Source organism: Bubalus bubalis, chromosome 7 (assembly GCF_019923935.1).
Source record: "Bubalus bubalis isolate 160015118507 breed Murrah chromosome 7, NDDB_SH_1, whole genome shotgun sequence".
In the NCBI taxonomy this organism is placed as follows: Eukaryota; Metazoa; Chordata; class Mammalia; order Artiodactyla; family Bovidae; genus Bubalus; species Bubalus bubalis.
In genome coordinates, this window is record NC_059163.1 from 12,607,949 (window position 1) to 12,625,271 (window position 17,323).

Below are 17,323 nucleotides of genomic sequence, written 5' to 3' on the forward strand. Positions count from 1 at the left end.
AGGTGTCACTCTCCCAGGCAGAGCTGCCTCTTACCAGGAGGGGCTCCCCTGCCAAATAGAGATGGGTGCTGGTAGCCAGACCTCCCTGGGGTGATTAACCCATGCCCTGGCTCTGGTTGCAGGTGGCATTCCCTTCATCCTGACCAGCGAGTTCTTCCAGCAAGCCCAGCGGCCAGCTGCCTTTACCGTGGTGGGCACCGTCAACTGGCTCTCCAACTTCACCATTGGCCTCCTCTTCCCATTCATTCAGGTGAGACTGACAAGGGGGCTCTTGGTCATGAGATCCCCTCCAAGTGATGGATGACTCATAACTCAGAGGTTGATTCTCTCTCAAATGGAAATTCTGTTGGCCTGAAGATAGGAGAAATGTGCTTTGGCCCAAACTCTAATCCTCTTTCTCCCTCCTGTATCTTTTGGGAGTTGCCCTTGAGTGCTAAGGGCTGTCATGGGGCAGATTCACATCACTGAAGGTCTGCAGGGAAACCTCGGTGAGAATCTCAAACCTGCAATGCATTTGCCCTGGTGTGAGACAAGGTCCGTGTCATGGTTCCAGTGCCCATGCCACCCTGCCATGCCTGTAGCATCCTCATTGTCTTCAGCATCACCACAGCTAATGGGGGTCATTGTCCCAAGGGTGACCACCTTTGACAGGAGAATGATAACTCAGGGAACAGATACAAGTTCTTTTTGTGTAAGGAAGCCAGTGTGGCTGGAACCAAAGGAGACAAAAGACAAGAGAGGAGACAAATGATACCAGAGAGCTCTCCAGGGCCAGGAACACAAAAGACAAGGGCTTTACAAGTGTTCCTCACAGAGCAAGGGGCCAGCTGTACTCCAAGAGGGAGGATCAGGCTTCCCTGCTCTAAGGCCCACCAGGGCTCCCCGCTGCCCAGAGAGCAGGTGACACCACTGGTGAAGGTGAGACTCCATCAGAAACCTCTGAGCAAGAACCCACCCTCCATTTGTGGGGCTTAATTCAACCCTCTGCAGCCCCTCCATTAATTCTCTGCCTGTTGCTTGACTAGCGCCAAGCCCAGCACATTTCAGAGACTCTGCTGCAGGCAGGCCCACATGATGGGAACTCCTGCATGCCCAGTTGTGGACCAGTTACTCTGCACCAGGCCCCCGGCATGGGGTTTATGAATGCACGACGCCCTCAGGCAGCCCTGAACTGCAGTTTCTCATCCTCTCCATCCTACAGAGAAGCTGAGGTTCAGGGAGTAGACGGAGTCAGCCCAAGGTTCCAAGTCATCATTCAAACTGGTGGCTCCGCCCCGCCCCCTCCTCCTCTTCCGCATTCTCCATCTACTGCTCTGTCCTCTCAGTCTCAGAGTTAAGGGCTGCCCCACCGTGTAACTTGTAAAGCATCCTGACTTAGCTACAGCCACTGCATCTCTGAAACATAGGTAACACGGGGAGGCCATGGACCAGGGAATCCACATCCATCTACTCCATCCTCAGGGCACGTTTGTCTGGCTGTTCTCAGAGCATAACAAGTTGTCTCTTCAACTGACTTCACACCTTCAGTGGCTTCTTCCAGTTTGGCTCCAAGCCAACAGAGCTGGCCATCAGTAAAATATTCATTATTGTGGGGAAAATTCTCTCCCAATCATTTCTCTCTCAGCTCACAGCTCCCCATATTCCTATAGATTAAGCGGAGGTTCTGCCCCAGATCTTTTTTTTTCCCCTAGCATATGGTGGCTCAGATGGTAAAGCATTCTGCCTGCAATGAGGGAGGCCTGGGTTCGATCTGTGGGTTGGGAAGATCCCCTGGAGAAGGAAATGGCAACCCACTCCAGTATTCTTGCCTCGAAAATCCCGTGGATGGAGGAGCCTGGTAGGCTACAGACTGTGGGGTCACAAAGAGTCAGACACAACTGAGTGACTTCACTTTCTGCCCCAGAGCTTTAGGGATGATGATTGGCAGAGCCCTCTCCTGGAATAACTGCCCTGTGGCAGGTGGAGGGAATGTGGCCAGTCTCACACCTGCCGGTTAAGACCTTGGCATGGCAGTAATGTGTGTTCCAGGCAAACTCCCATGAGTGAAAATCACACAGCCACACCTTACCTAAGGAGAAATGCATGCTGCCTAGTGTCTGGAAGGGGAAAAGCCAGAAAGTTTGTGTCCTTCCCTGACCAGGGCCCTAGGCTGCTTCTCAGGGAGGGAAGTCAGGCTCAGCAGGCTTGGGAGACTTGCCCGAGGCCCGGGAGCTGGTGAGAATCTGTCAGAACACAGTCACAGCCACAGACTTCCTCTCTCATCACGGTTTTTACAGGTTTCACACTCCTTCCACAATAACCCAATTTCTGATGGCTTTGAAGATGTGTTAGGGGTCACCTTCATTCCAACCAACTCAGTTCCAGCTGGGCGCTCACCTGGCTGGAAACCCCAGGAGCCTGAGAGGTTTCTGGTATCATTGCTCATGCCAGGTCACCCTGCTGTGATGAGCCAGGGCGGAGTAGGACCCTGAATGCCATAATGTCCCTTCTGCAAGAGCCATATGCCAAGACTGTCACCACATGTGTGGATGCTTCCATTTGCGCTATCAGGATGCTCTCATAGAGAAGCCATAGGGATGCTGAGAGCCTGGTCGGGGGCAGGGGACAAGATGAAGGAGGGCACAGCCTTGTTTAAAGGCTCAGGGGCAGAAGTGGTGCCCCCTACCCGCAGAGCCGGGCCCCACCAGCACAAGTGATACACGTGTGCATGGCAGTCTTACAGCATCCAGACTGGCTGGTTCCTCTCAGAGGCGTCAGGGTACAGGTGTCACAGGAGGGCTGGGGGAATCACTCTTTACAGGTACAAGTTTCAGGGCTTGCGGCAGTTCAGGGAGAAGTGCAGGGGCTGGCAAAGAAAGACACGGCTGGGAAGGCCTGGAAGGCAGGTCTCTGATCCATTCCCTGGGAGGCATCGGGCTCAGGTCGTGTGACTGCCTTTGGCATTTGGGGCTAGAGCTGGAGAGAGATGTGGGTCCCACATCAGAGAGGGACCTCCTGACCTTGACCTTGACCTTGACCTTGCAGGGCAATGTTTGTAGCCATTCAGGGAATATAGGGAAGTGGCCTGGAGGAGCCCAGGGAGGAATTCCAACTGCAGGACCCTCTGCAGGAACCCACTGGGTCAATGTAGCCCGTCGTGAAAAGCTGGCAGTGGGGTCTCCTGGAAAGCAAGAAGCTTGTGAGGACATGGTCCATCTCAGTGTAGGCAGAGGACCCCTCCCCCCAGCCCCGTGAATCCCTTAAATGCAACTCTGCCAGGCGGTCAACAAGCCTTTGCTTGGAGTCCTCTAAGCACAAGGGTCTCAGGGCCCCCAGAGGTGGGCATTCTCATCATTACATACCTAGTCCTTAGAGCCCACCCCCTTGTACAGGCCAAGATGATGGGATCTATGAAGGTGAACCTCTGTGTCTTCTCCAGAACAAGGCGACCAAAGCCTGCAGGCCAGGCCCTAAGCCACATTGTATCCAGTTGTGTAGCCCGAGGTCTGGTCACAACCAAATGAATGGCTGAGTGAGAGATAACGTCTGTCAAGGACCCACGACGGGCACAGGACACACTTGAACGTGGCCCTGCTAACACCAGTGGCACTGATTTCAGACTCTGGCCGCCAGAGCCGTGAGAGCATGCATTTCTGTTGTTTCAAGCCACCGCATATATGATAATTTGTTACAGCAGCCAGAGGACACTAATAGTGTAGGAAACCAGCCAGATAGACAGTCAGAGCTGACATTGATCGAGAATTACCATGCTCTGTATGTATTGTAATTCATTTGATCCCCCACCAGCCCTGTGTGGCAAGTGCCATTATGGCCTCATTTCACAGCTGGACAAATAAGTGCACAGAAAGGTTAAGTCACTTAGCCAAGAGTGCCCAGCTAACATAACGAGTGGCAGAGGTGGAACTGAAACACTTGCACCTCCAGGGTGTGCATTCCTGACCACTGGACTCTACAATATCCACCAAGAGTCACACATCTTCACCAGTGTCTCCCATGCAGAGGGTGAAAGGTGCCAATACAGGCTTGAAAATGACACCATCAGGGGCTCTAAGTGCTTCCCTGGCGACTCAGAGGTAAAGAATCTGCTTGCAATTCAGGAGATGCTGGTTTGATATATGAATTGGGAAGATCCCCTGGAGTAGGAAATGGCTCAGTTCAGTTCAGTCGCTCAGTAGTGTCTGACTCTTTGCGACCCCGTGGACTGCAGCATGACAGGCCTCCCTGTCCATCACCAACTTCCAGAGTTCACTCAAACTCATGTCCATCGAGTCGGTGATGCCATCCAGCCATCTCATCCTCTGTCATCCTCTTCTACTCTTGCCTTCAATCCCTCCAAGCATCAGAGTCTTTTCCAATGAGTCAACTCTTCAGGTGGCCAAAGTATGGGAGTTTCAGCTTCAGCATCAGTCCTTCCAATAAACATTTAGGACTGATTTCCTTTAGGATGGACTGGTTGGATCTCCTTTCAGTCCAAGGGACTCTCAAGAGTCTTCTCCAAAACCACAGTTCAAAAGCATCAATTCTTGGGCCCTCTGCTTTCTTTATAGTTCAACTCTCACTTCCATACATGACCACTGGAAAAACCATAGCCTTGACTAGACGGACCTGACTTGCCTCTTGAGAAATCTGTGTATGCAGGTCAGGAGGCAATAGTTAGAACTGGACATGGAACAACAGACTAGTTCCAAATCAGGAAAGGAGTACATCAAGGCTGTATATTGTCACCCTGCTTATTTAACTTCTGTGCAGAGTACATCATGAGAAATGCTGGGCTGGATGAAGCACAAGCTGGAATCAAGATTGCCAGGAGAAATATCAATAGCCTCAGATATGCAGATGACACCACCCTTATGGCAGAAAGTGAAGAACTAAAGAGCCTCTTGAGGAAAGTGAAAGAGGAGAGTGAAAAAGTTGGCTTAAAGCTCAACATTCAGAAAACTAAGATCATGGCATCCGGTCCCATCACTTCATGGCAAATAGATGGAGAAACAGTGGAAACAGTGGCAGACTTTATTTTGGGGGGGCTCCAAAATCACTGCAGATGGTGACTGCAGCCATGAAATTAAGACACTTACTCCTTGGAAGAAAAGTTATGACCAACCTAGACAGCATATTTAAAAGCAGAGACATTACTTTGCCAACAAATGACATGGCTACCCACTCCACTATTCTTGCCTAGAAATCCCCATGGACAGAGGAGCCAGGCAGGCTATAGTACATGGGATTGCAAAGAGCTGGACACAACTGAGTAACTAAATGACAGCAACAACAAAGGGTCTAAACTATTGTGCATTCGGTCTTGTCAAATTCCTCAAGCACATTATTTGGAGGAACCAATTTAGGGTAGAAGCTAGTAGTCAGAGCAGGCATGGCTACCCCCCTTACTGACCTGAGGAATCCTGCATCAAGCCCCTGGCATGGCTCCTGGAGGCCACTCTCCCCAGCACTGAGATAAACACTGGTTCTTGTCCATCTGCAGAGCAGACCTGCTCATCACCACGTGCTCCTGGGCTCCCAGCTGCCTGATGCTTCTGCGTGCTGAGTGAGAGGCTGGGGCAATCACTCCGTGGATCTTCCTACCCTGCTCCCCGTCAAGAGAGCCACAACTTTAGGAGCTTTGCTTGTAGCACTTAATAAGCCTGGAAAGAGGTTGAGGGCTCAAGATTTGTCATCAGAGGACCTGGGTTTGAGTCCCTGCTCTCTGCTGATATGCTGTCTGAGCTGGGATTTCTCCAGACCTCTGTTCCTCGTCTGTGTATGGGGGATGATAACAGAGCTTCCTCCTAAAGTTGTTGTGAGAGTATATCACAATGCTTGCAAAGCTTTATTACACATGGGTCACAGTGGAGGACAGGCCATGGGCAGGGATGATAAAGTTGCAGACAGGTGGATGAGTTTCAGCAGGTGAGACCTCAGGGAGTCTGAAGGGGATGCAAGTCAGCAAAGTGGTAACTCTGAGTTTAGGAATGAGGAGTGTGTGCCTTTCCCAGGACTTCTGTAACAAATTAACACAAACGGGGTGGCTTAAAACAATAGAAATCTACTCTCTTCTAGCTGTGGAGGCCAGAAGTCCCAAATCAGTCTCCCTGAGCCAAAGTCAAGGTGTTGCGTAGCTGACGACAAGAAGTACAGGTGGGTTTTGGAAGCCAGGCTTGGCTTTGCAGTCGGAGGTACCCAGGTGGAGAAACCCAGTGGGTGTGACACTGAGTCCCTGACTGCTGCCCCCTAGGGTGAGCACAGGGTGGCCCTGAGACCCCTAGGAGGAGTCAGGCCATGCCAGTTCTGGGGTGGTAGGGCTCATGGTACAAAAGGGCCTGGACACACTTAGTAGCAGGAAACAAAGTGGATATTCATATACTAAGTACAAATAGTAAGTGCATGCCAGGCCTTTGTGTCAGGCATCTGATATTTCTTCAGTAAATGCCTGGTAGACCCTACTAGACCTTGAATGCTCTGCTAGAAAACTTGCCCTTGATCCTGTAGACCAGGGGTTCTCAGCTCCAGAAACATGAGATCCATGGGTCAGGGGAAGGGTGCATAAGATAAATGATTAATGCTTGGGACCTGCCACCACCATCACCAAGATTCTGAATCAGTCTGGGGTGGGGGAGGGGGTTGGAATTATCAGTATTTTTAAAGTGTTCCAGATGATTCTAATGTGTAACTGTGGTTGAGAATCGGTCATGCAGATATTTAGGAAACAATGATAGAGACCAAGCAGTATTCACCATTCTGGATTCATCCTGGCTGCCTAGAGGCTGGATTGAGCGGATAGAGAACAGCTTGTGGACAGGGAGACCTGGCAGCTGCAGTTATCTGTCACCTGCAGGGGAAATGGTCCTCAGGGTTGGATTAGGATGATGGCAGGAGGATGGGGATGGGGTGGGGAGAGCAGTCAGGAGCAGAGTAAATCCACTTTGCAGAGTGGGGAGGAGGATCTTACATAAGGCAGCACCTGGCCCAGACGCATCGCCCTGGCTGGATGGACAGCCAAGCTGATGACAGTCACCTTGCCATCAGGACCAATCGCACATCCTTGGTCTTCATCACCTTCAGTTACAGACCAGTGTCAGCCAATCAGCAGCACTGCCTTCAAAGTTGAACTCAGACACCTCTGAACTGGTCCACAGACGATTTCTATGATTTCAACACTGCCACTGGCATCATCATCAGAAGATTTTATCCATAAAACAAGGGCTTCTTGAGAGGCCCACCTGATGGCCAGGCCTTCTTTCCTCCTTAAACTTGACCTTCAGCCCAGCTCGTTCCTTCCCTTTCCCAGTTGCCCATTAGTGCAGTGCTGATTGTCGATTTGTTCCCAGGCAGGATGTCCATGGATGTGACCCTGGCTCCACAGTTCAGAAGTTCCAAAGCACAGAGCCTTCCAAAAATATTTGGGCCCTTCTTCCTTTCTATTTAGAGGGAGGGCATTTTATAGGTCACCAACTTTTTTAATAGTTCTCTCCATTGAACCCTTTGTGTAAGCAAAAACTTTCAAACTTAAAAAGAAGGAGCCAGGACTAAATAGATGAAATGTGTAAAACAATTCCAGATGGATTCAAGAACCAAATGTGAAAAGTGAAACTAATAATCAAACAGAGGACCTAGTAGGAAGGTATCTCTGTGACCCAGGCTGGGGATGAACAAGACCCCTAACAGCACAAACAGTGGGGAGAGAAGGGACAGGTCCAATTATATCAAAATGGGGGTTGAGGGGTGGGGTGGTTTCCACCCAATGAGGAATGGCAAGGTCAAGGATTCTACTGCTGCTGCTGCTGGGTCGCTTCAGTCGTGTCCGACTCTGTGAGACCCCATAGACAGCAGCCAACCAGGCTTCCTGTCCCTGGGATTCTCCAGGCAAGAACACTGGAGTGGGTTGCCATTTCCTTCTCTATTGCGTGAAAGTGAAAAGTGAAAGTGAAATCACTCAGTCGCGACCGACTCGTAGCAACCCCATGGAATGCAGCCCACCAGGCTCCTCCATCCATGGGATTTTCTAGGCAAGAGTACTGGAGTGGCTTGCCATTGCCTTCTCCAACCCTAATAACATACCCCTGTGTATTTGCCCAGTTGTCAAAATTAGACACTTGGAGAATACCAAGTGTTGACAGAGACCTAGGGAAATAGGAGCCCTCATGCACTGGTGGAGCACTCTGCTGCTGCTGCTAAGTCACGTCAGTCGTGTCCGACTCTGTGCAACCCCATAGACGGCAGCCCACCAGGCCCCCCCGTCCCTGGGATTCTCTGGGCAAGAACACTGGAGTGGGTTGCCATTTCCCTCTCCAATGTGTGAAAGTGAAAAGTGAAGTCCCTCAGTCGTGTCTGACTCCCAGCGACCCCATGGACTGCAGCTCACCAGACTCCTCTGTCCATGGGATTTTGCACTCTAGTGCCAATTAATCATATTGCTTTGTCGCTCAGTCATTTCCAACTCTTTGCAGCCCCATGGACTGTAGCCTTTCAGGCTCCTCTGCCCATGGAATTCTCCAGGCAGGAGTATTGGAGTGGGTGGGTTGCCATTTCCTTCTCCAGGGGATCTTCCCGACCCAGGGGTTGAACCTGCATCTCTTGTGTCTCCTGCATTTGAGGCCAAGTTCTTTACCACTAGTGCCTCCTGGGAAGCCCAATTAATATTAAGTATCCATATATCCTGTGACCCCAAACTCCACCCAGAGATTTTTGCAAAGGTACGAAAGATAGACTGTACTATCTGTGGCAACGAGGGATGAAAGGTAACCTGAGTAGCCACACCTTGGGGGAAGCATAAATAAAGCATAGTAGGTACATACCAAAGAGTTATGTGTCAGTGAAAGCAATGAACTCAATCTTGATCAACAAGATGTGTGAATCTAAACCCAGGGGAGAAAGAAGTAAAGCACCGAGTGGAGTCTGTAGCCCAGTACTGTTTGTGTAAATTTAAAACACAGACATAAAGCAACAATGCAGATTTTCACCAAAAAAATAACAGAAGACAACTGATAGAAAGATAGATGATAGATAGGAAAAGTGAAAGTGAAATTTGCTCAGTCCTGTCCGACTCTTTGTGACCCCATGGACTATACAGTCCATGAAATTCTCCAGGCCAGAATACTGGAGTGGGTTGCCTTTCCCTTCTCCAGGGGATCTTCCCAGTCCAGATATTGAACCCAGGTCTTCCACACTGCAGGCAGATTCTTTACCAGCTGAGCCACAAGGGAAGCCCAAGAATACAGGAGTGGGTAGCCTGTGCCTTCTTCAGTGGATCTTCCCAACCCAGGAATCGAACCAGGGTCTCCTGCATTGCAGGTGGATTCTTTACCAACTGAGCTATCAGGGAAGCCCTTATATAGTTAGGAGGCAATTCTAATTATACACGGGGCACTGTAGCAACTATGAAAATATAAAGAAAACGAAGTGAAAACACTCATGTTATGGGTTAATGATGCTGTTTCCTACCCTTCCTTCAAATACTGGTAATTTTTCATATTTATAAAAATTAGAACCTATTTTTTTGCTTTGGTTTTTACTTTTCTCACCTGGCATCATAGTACACACATTTCCTTATGCCCATGGACATAATTCTTGCCTGGAGAATTCTGTGGACTGTGGAAGCAGAGTTCCTGCCAGCTAGAGCTTCCCCAGGGTCTCCAGGTTTTCAGGGATTGTTCAGGAAGCCTTGAAGGCATGACTCTGACTCAGACTGAATGGCCCTGCTGGCCACACTAACAGAGACACTGGTCAGGAGGCCACATTTAGATTTAGGGAAATGTCAGCCTCCTGACCCAAGCCAGGGAAGACAATGGTTAAATTTCCTTTCTGGATGGGAGCGAAGGAAGAGAGCCAGGTTCTTGGGGCTGCCCCTGGCAATGATGAAGACATTGGAAAAATGCAGGACTCACAAGCTCACCCAACTGGGACCCTCTCATGGGATCAACTTCTGTTTGTTGTAGTCTCCATAAATGAACCATTTCCATTCTGGAGCCCTTCTGGGAGCCATGTCAGCAATAATCGAGAGCCCCTGTATTCACTTCCTGGGGCTGCCATAACAAAGTTCCACAGACGAGGGGCTTAAACAACAGAATTGTTGTTTGCTCACATCTGAGACACAGGCTTTTGCAAGGCTGATTTCTTCTGAGGCCTCTCTCCTGAGGCTTATAGACAGACATCTTCTCCCTGTATCCTCACATGGCCTTCCTTCTGGGCATGTCTGGTCCTAATAGCCTCTTCTTATAAGAAAACAATAGAGGAAAAAACAAAAATAGGGAAACAACAGAATGGGAAAGATTAGAGATCTCTTCAAGAAAATTAGAGCTACCAAGGGAACATTTCATGCAAAGTTGGGCTCGATAAAGGACAGAAATGGTATGGACCTAACAGAAGCAAAAGATATTAAGAAGAGATGGCAAGAATACACAGAAGAACTGTACAAAAAAGATCTTCATGACCCAGAAAATCATAATGGTGTGATCACTCACCTAGAGCCAGACATCCTGGAATGTGAAGTCAAGTGGGCCTTAGGAAGCATCTCTATGAACAAAGCTAGTGGAGGTGATGGGATTCCAGGTGAGCTATTTCAAATCCTGAAAGATGATGCTGTGAAAGTGCTGCACTCAACATGCCAGCAAATTTGGAAAACTCAGCAGTGGCCACAGGACTGGAAAAGGTCAGTTTTCATTCCAAACCCAAAGAAAGGCAATGCCAAAGAATGCTCAAACTACCACACAATTGCACTCATCTCACATGCTAGTAAAGTAATGCTCAAAATTCTCCAAGCCAGGCTTCAGCAATACGTGAACCATGAACTTCCAGATGTTCAAGCTGGTTTTAGAAAAGGCAGAGGAACCAGAGATCAAATTGCCAACACCCACTGGATCATGGAAAAAGCAAGAGAGTTTCAGAAAAACATCTATTTCTGCTTTATTGACTATGCCAAAGCCTTTGACTGAGTGCATCACAATAAACTGTAGGAAATTCTGAAAGAGATGGGAATACCAGACCACCTGACCTGCCTCTTGAGAAACCTATATGCAGTCAGGAAGCAACAGTTAGACCTGGACATGGAACAACAGACTGGTTCCAAATAGGAAAAGGAATACGTCAAGGCTGTATATTGTCACCCTGCTTATTTAACTTCTATGCAGAGTACATCATGAGAAAGCTGGGCTGGAAGAAGCACAAGCTGGAATCAAGATTGCCAGGAGAAATATCAATAACCTCAGATATGCAGATGACACCACCTTTATGGCAGAAAGTGAAGAGGAACTAAAGACCCTCTTGATGAAAGTGAAAGAGGAAAGTGAACAAGTTGGCCAAAAGCTCAACATTCAGAAAACTAAGATCATGGCATCTGGTCCTATCACTTCATGGGAAATAGATGGGGAAACAGTGGAAAACAGTGTCAGACTTTATTTTGGGGGGCTCCAAAATCACTGCAGATGGTGACTGCAGCCATGAAATTAAAAGATGCTTACTCCTTGGAAGGAAAGTTATGACCAACCTAGATAGCATATTAAAAAACAGAGACATTAGTTTGACAACAAAGTCCATCTAGTCAAGGCTGTGGTTTTTCCAGTGGTCATGTATGGATGTGAGAGTTGGACTATAAAGAAAGCTGAGCACCAAAGAATTGATGCTTTTGAACTGTGGTGTTGGAGAAGACTCCTGAGAGTCCCTTGGACTGCAAGGAGATCCAACCAGTCCATTCTGAAGGAGATCAGCCCTGGGATTTCTTTGGAGGGAATGATGCTTAAGCTGAAACTCCAGTACTTTGGCCACCTCATGCGAAGAGTTGACTCATCAGAAAAGACTCTGATGCTGGGAGGGATTGGGGGCAGGAGGAGAAGGGGACGACAGAGGATGAGATGGCTGGATGGCATCACTGACTCGATGGACATGAGTCTGAGTGAACTCCAGGAGTTTGTGATGGACAGGGAGGCCTGGCGTGCTTCGATTCATGGGGTTGCAAAGAGTCGGACACGACTGAGCGACTGAACTGAACTGAACTGAAAAGGAGGTGAGCTCAGGGTCTTTCTGTGCCATCTTGGCCACTACCATCTTGGCCACTCTCCAGGTACAAATGAGAAACAAGAAGAAACCACACAGACGTTGGGGTCTGACAACCTGACCTTGAATCCTGGCTTTTCAGCTCACCAGTTTGGAAGCCTGGCACACTGCAGTCCATGGGATCATGAAGAGTCAGAGATGACAGAGATCGAACAACAACAAAGTTTGGTAAAGAGCAGGCTGGTCAAACTTTGTCCAACTTCAGTTGCCCTCCAAGCCGTAATTTTCATGTTTATAAAACCAGAGAATTGCCCCCACTTTTGCAGCAGGGGCTCTCTAAAGAATAAGAGACAAAGTCATGGCTTCAGCACAGTGTCCACCCACAGATGCTAAGGGACAGTTGCTGTCAAGATCACTGTGGGAAGGCTGTTTCCTGTTGTGAGATCTTAGGATCACCTGGAAAGAGGAGACAGGGCAAAAAGATCAACCATGATAAACACCGGAAACTTGCACCATCCCTTACTAGCTGAGCCGTCAGGACACGTGGCCTCCCAGAGCTTGCCTTCTCCCCCTTCTTTCTCTTTCTCTCCTATTCTGTAAAGTGTTCTAGATGGACTGGGCCAGGCTCCCTTGATCCCTAAGGAGATTACTAGACTGCCTTCTCCTCTGAACCTTTGCTGTGGTCAGCATCCTTGGGCCCCTTGGGTCATCGGTTGTAAATGCCTCCAGATGACTTGGCCTCTGCCATTAGCATCAGTATTTTCTGGTTGGAAGAAAATTACATGCAAATGTAAGCCTGCTGGATTCCACTGGAGTTAAAAAATTCCTTTTGAGTTCAACAAAATCTGGAGGGGAGAAGATGATTCTTTTCAACTTGGAAAATATTAGGTCATGTCCCAAATGCCTATGCAAAGCGAGGAGGAAAGCTGATGCTGATCTGGGATGGTGGGCTTCAAGAAGAAGCAAAGCTGCCCCCAGCCTCTCTGGATGGGCCAGGTACTCCTTCCAGGGAGAGAGCATCTTTCACCTGCTTAGCCCCTGCGGGTGCCAGCTTCATACTGAGACCTAGAGACAGGGAAGTGAACAGTGAGGCACAAGCTGCCCTGAAATCTCAGGAAAAACAGACGTGAATCATGGCAAGCATGTAGTTTCATGGAAGGATATAAAATGAAGGGCTTAACTGGGCTGACCAGTGTAAGGGCCTCTCAAGCTAAGACCGAGGAAGCGCAAGTGCGGAGCGGGGGGAGGGAGGCGATGCCTGGCAGGAAGATGGAAGAAGATGTTGGCGGAAGCCTTGAGCAGGCACGGAGCATCTGAGGAAAGGAGAGGATTGCAGGTCATTCTGAGGGAGAACAGCGAGCTGAGGCCAAATCCCTCAAGGCATTGAAAGCACGGAAGGGATTTGGGGTTTATCCGAAGGACTCTGGGAAGCCACGTCATGATTTTAAGACATGATCCATTTTGTGCTTTTAAAATGCTTCTTCAGCTGCCTGCTGGGAACTAGATTCAGGGCAGGGGCAGGAGAAATGGATGCTAAGGTCATAGAAATCAGAATGGTGTTGCTCAGTAAGGGTGGGCTGGGGGGTGGGGAATTGACTAAAAAATGGCACAAGGAAATTTCTGGAGTAATAGAGATGTTCTGCCTCTTAAGAGAGGTGTTGGTTACACCTGGGCATACTTTTCTCCAAACACATTGGACTATGCATTTAACAGGGACTTCCCTGGTGGTTCAGTGGTAAAGAATCCACCTGCGAATGCAGGAGATGTGGGTTCAATTCTTGGGTTGGGAAGAACGCTTAAAGATGGAAATGGTAACCAAATCCATTATTCTTGCCTGGGAAATCCCATGGACAGAGGAGCCTGGCAGGCTACAGACCATGGGGTTGCAAAGAGTCAGACACGACCTAGTGATTAAACAACAGTGTGCTTAAGGTGTGGGCAAGTTACTATACGCAAATTCTTTCTTGATAAAAAGTTGTACATTTTTTTATTTTTAATTTAAACATTCTGCTGGGGTATAGACAATTAACAATATTGTGATAGTTGCGGTTGAACAGTGAAGGGACTTAGCCACACATATACATGTACCCATTCTCCCCCAAACTCGCCTCCCATCCAGGCTGCCACATAACACTGAGCAGAGGTCCATGTGCTGTACAGTAGGTCCTTACTCTTTACCCATTTTAAGTATAGCAGTGTGCACATGTCCATCCCAAACTTCCTAACTGTCTCTCCCCCCGACACTTCCTCTCAGCAACCATAAGCTCATTCTCTAAGTCTGTGAGTCTCTTTCTGCTTTGTAAGTTCGTTTGTATCATTTCTTTTTAGATTCCACATGTAAGGACTGCCATATGAATATTTGTCAAAAGTCATATGCTTTTTAAGAAAGAGGAAAGATGTTTCAGGGTAAAGTCATCAAGACTTTGTGTTATAGCAAAGACAGGCAGAGACGGAGGAAGTAGTCAAAGGTGATTTCCAGTGTCTGTCTTGGGCGGGCGGCAGCATGGGAGTGCTGGTTCTGAGAGCAGGTGGACGAGGAGCAGACACGCCAGGGATGAGGGCATGGCTGAGAGTGGACATGTCAGCAGGGTTATTAATGTGGCTTCCTGGGGAGCTTGTTGAATTGAAACGCTACCCATCAGGCAGCCACGGGGCTGTGTCTACCTCAAAGCTTCCTGGAAAGCACCACCAAGACCCTAACTGAACACATGCCAGTGACTTTGAAGTCACAACCCACAGCAGAGAAGTAAATCACTCCTAAGATCCCTGCTCCCTCTTCTAGCTTCCCCGGAAGCATCCTCGGGTTTCAGGTCCACTCTGCTATTAAAGTAGAACAGCCTGATCTTTTAAAGCTCTTTGCGGAATTGGAGTTACAAGTGTAAGGCACCTGGCTTCCCATCAGTTCTTAAATGGTGTTCCAGGCCTCCGAGAGCTCACTGTAAATCACCAATGAGCCAATGTTCCAGCTACACGGGTGGGGGTGGAAACCAAGCAGAAGAATTATGCTTTTCTCGCCTTATGAAAATCTAACTTGGACCCCCTTTCATACCTTCATGCATCTCCATAAAAGTCCCCCCATGCCATTCTTTTATCCTCTCATTCAACATATTTATATTAAGAAAATGCTTACAATGAGCTGGGCACTGCCTCAGGCTGGGGATACAATGGAGAGCCAGGGACATGGATTCTGCCATCATGGAACTTACAACCCAGGCTGGGCTTGGACACCAGGTGAGGAGCTGGAAAGTTGGAGGAAGAGGTCCAGAGTCAGCAGGAAGTATGGTGGGAGCTGGGAGTGGCCAAGAACCAATGTGGAGGAAGGACAGTTGTTTTGTAAATAAAGTTTTATTGGAACACAGCCAAGCACATTCATGTGTGCTTCAACCACGCCCATTGCCTTCCCACAAAAGCAGAGCTGAGAGGTTCTGATAGAGACTGGATGGCTCTTTACAGGAAGAGTTTGCCAACCCCTGGGTTCAACTGGAGATGTCAAGGGGAGGCTAGATAGAGGAGCTGTTGAGAGAAAGAAACACACTAGGACTTTTGGGAGAATCTGCTAAGAGGATAGGAGATGTCACAAATGACTTTCACTTTTCTACCTGATGTGGTCCAGCCTCAGACATCCTCTTCTACACTGTGCAGAGCCCGAAGAGAGAGAGGGGAGCCGACATTCACATTACACTGGATGCTGGGCACTGTTCTAAACACACTATGATTAACCCACCTATGAAAAGAGCCCACACCAGAAACTGTGATGCGTTCCTGGTACCCAGAGAGCGGTGACATGTGTCTTCTGACCTCAGGGAGATTTGGGATGCCACCAACTTGCAAACAGTAGAATATGCTCAGAAGGATTTGTGGATGTGCTTGGACCTACTGTGAAAGAGGAAGGGAAGGTTTCTAAGTAGAGGAAGGAAGAGTTCTGGTCAGTTCTTCCGGAGGATAGAGACACTATTGCAGGAATTTTTCATTCTAACTCAGAACACCTTTTGCTTTTGATCATCTGATCATACTTCTAAAGTGGACCCAGAATTACACCAGACTATCATTTTGTTGCCTCTAGAGCATGTGACTGTGATGAGATTTCTAGACAGTGCCCATGCCCTCCCCTAGCCACATACAACAAGGCTGATACACAAAGGAATCCAGGACTAACCTGTCAGAGCTCACAACTTTCTTCCCTGCACATTTACTTCATATCTATCTTCCTTGTTCAGGAAAGCAGGCAGTTTTAAAGAGCTGCTATGTATTCACACCATTCTGATAAACCGGAGGAGAAAGCTGAGATTTCTCTTTGCTCTCACGGATCTTTTCCTAAAAGTAGCACTTTGCCACAATTGCCTTACATTTTTAGTGTAATTTGGTGGTAGAGTGTATTCTCAAAAGAAAATTTTTTTCTCCATATTAAAGACTATGAAACATTTTCATGGTCATTTGTAATAACACAAAAGGTATATTTAGAGAAAGCTACATGACTATAGCTTATTTTTTGTAAGTTGGAAGCTTCCCTGGATGAGAGGGCCAAGCACCTACACCTGATGAGGTTCTACTGTGTCTACTACTCTTGTTTCCTCTGAGGTTCCCAGGAGATCCTGAGCATCCTCCTTCCACTTCCAGACTTGTCCTCAGCCGAACCACCTAGGAGGGTGAGCCCTGCATCCTGGAAGACTTTTTTTAATTAAAGTGCTTGCATCTGACTTGAGCTTTAGCCCTTCCTTTTGGTAAAATTCCTTTTGATACTTGTTCACTATGAGTGAATTAATTTTGGGTTTAGATTCTTTCAATTACACAATATAAATATGGGCTTCCCTGGTTGGCTCAGGTGATAAAGAATCTGTCTGCAATGAGGGAGACCTGAGTTTGATCCCTGAGTTGGGAAGATCCCCTGGAGAAGGGAATGGCAACCCATGCCAGTATTCTTGCCTGGAGAATCCCATGGACAGAGGAACCTGGAGGGCTAAAATCCACGGGGTTGTAGTTGAGTCAAACACGACTGAGCGACTAACACTTCATATTTTTAAATTATGTTATGAAACGCATCATACACAAAAGAGTATGAAATACATCATATACATGTCAGCTGAAAAAGAATGTGCAACCTAAAAGATGAGAGCTATGTTTTATTTGGTGGGCAAAACTGAGGACTTCAGCATCTCAAATCACTCTGAGATGCTGTTCCAAAGAGGCAGCAGGGGGAACTAGGATATATAGGAGTTTTGTAACAAAGACCAGTAGTCAGAACACCCAAAGATTGCTATGAATTAAAGAAAACTAGATATCTCAAGTTAAGGAATTTAGCACTCTTCTATATATGCGAAGCTGCAAGAGTCTGGGCTCACTG

At 48.0% G+C, this 17,323-nt stretch overlaps 1 protein-coding gene across 3 annotated transcripts in view; it reads left to right on the forward strand.

The window, feature by feature from the left end:
- SLC2A9 (solute carrier family 2 member 9) overlaps positions 1-17,323 on the forward strand; it is a 217,918-nt gene that overhangs the window by 190,380 nt on the left and 10,215 nt on the right. For all 3 annotated transcript variants that reach the window (XM_044945640.1, XM_044945639.1, XM_025289706.2), the window contains one exon: positions 123-250. In XM_044945640.1, the coding sequence (XP_044801575.1) occupies positions 123-250 (128 nt within the window). The remainder of the gene's footprint in view (positions 1-122; positions 251-17,323) is intronic.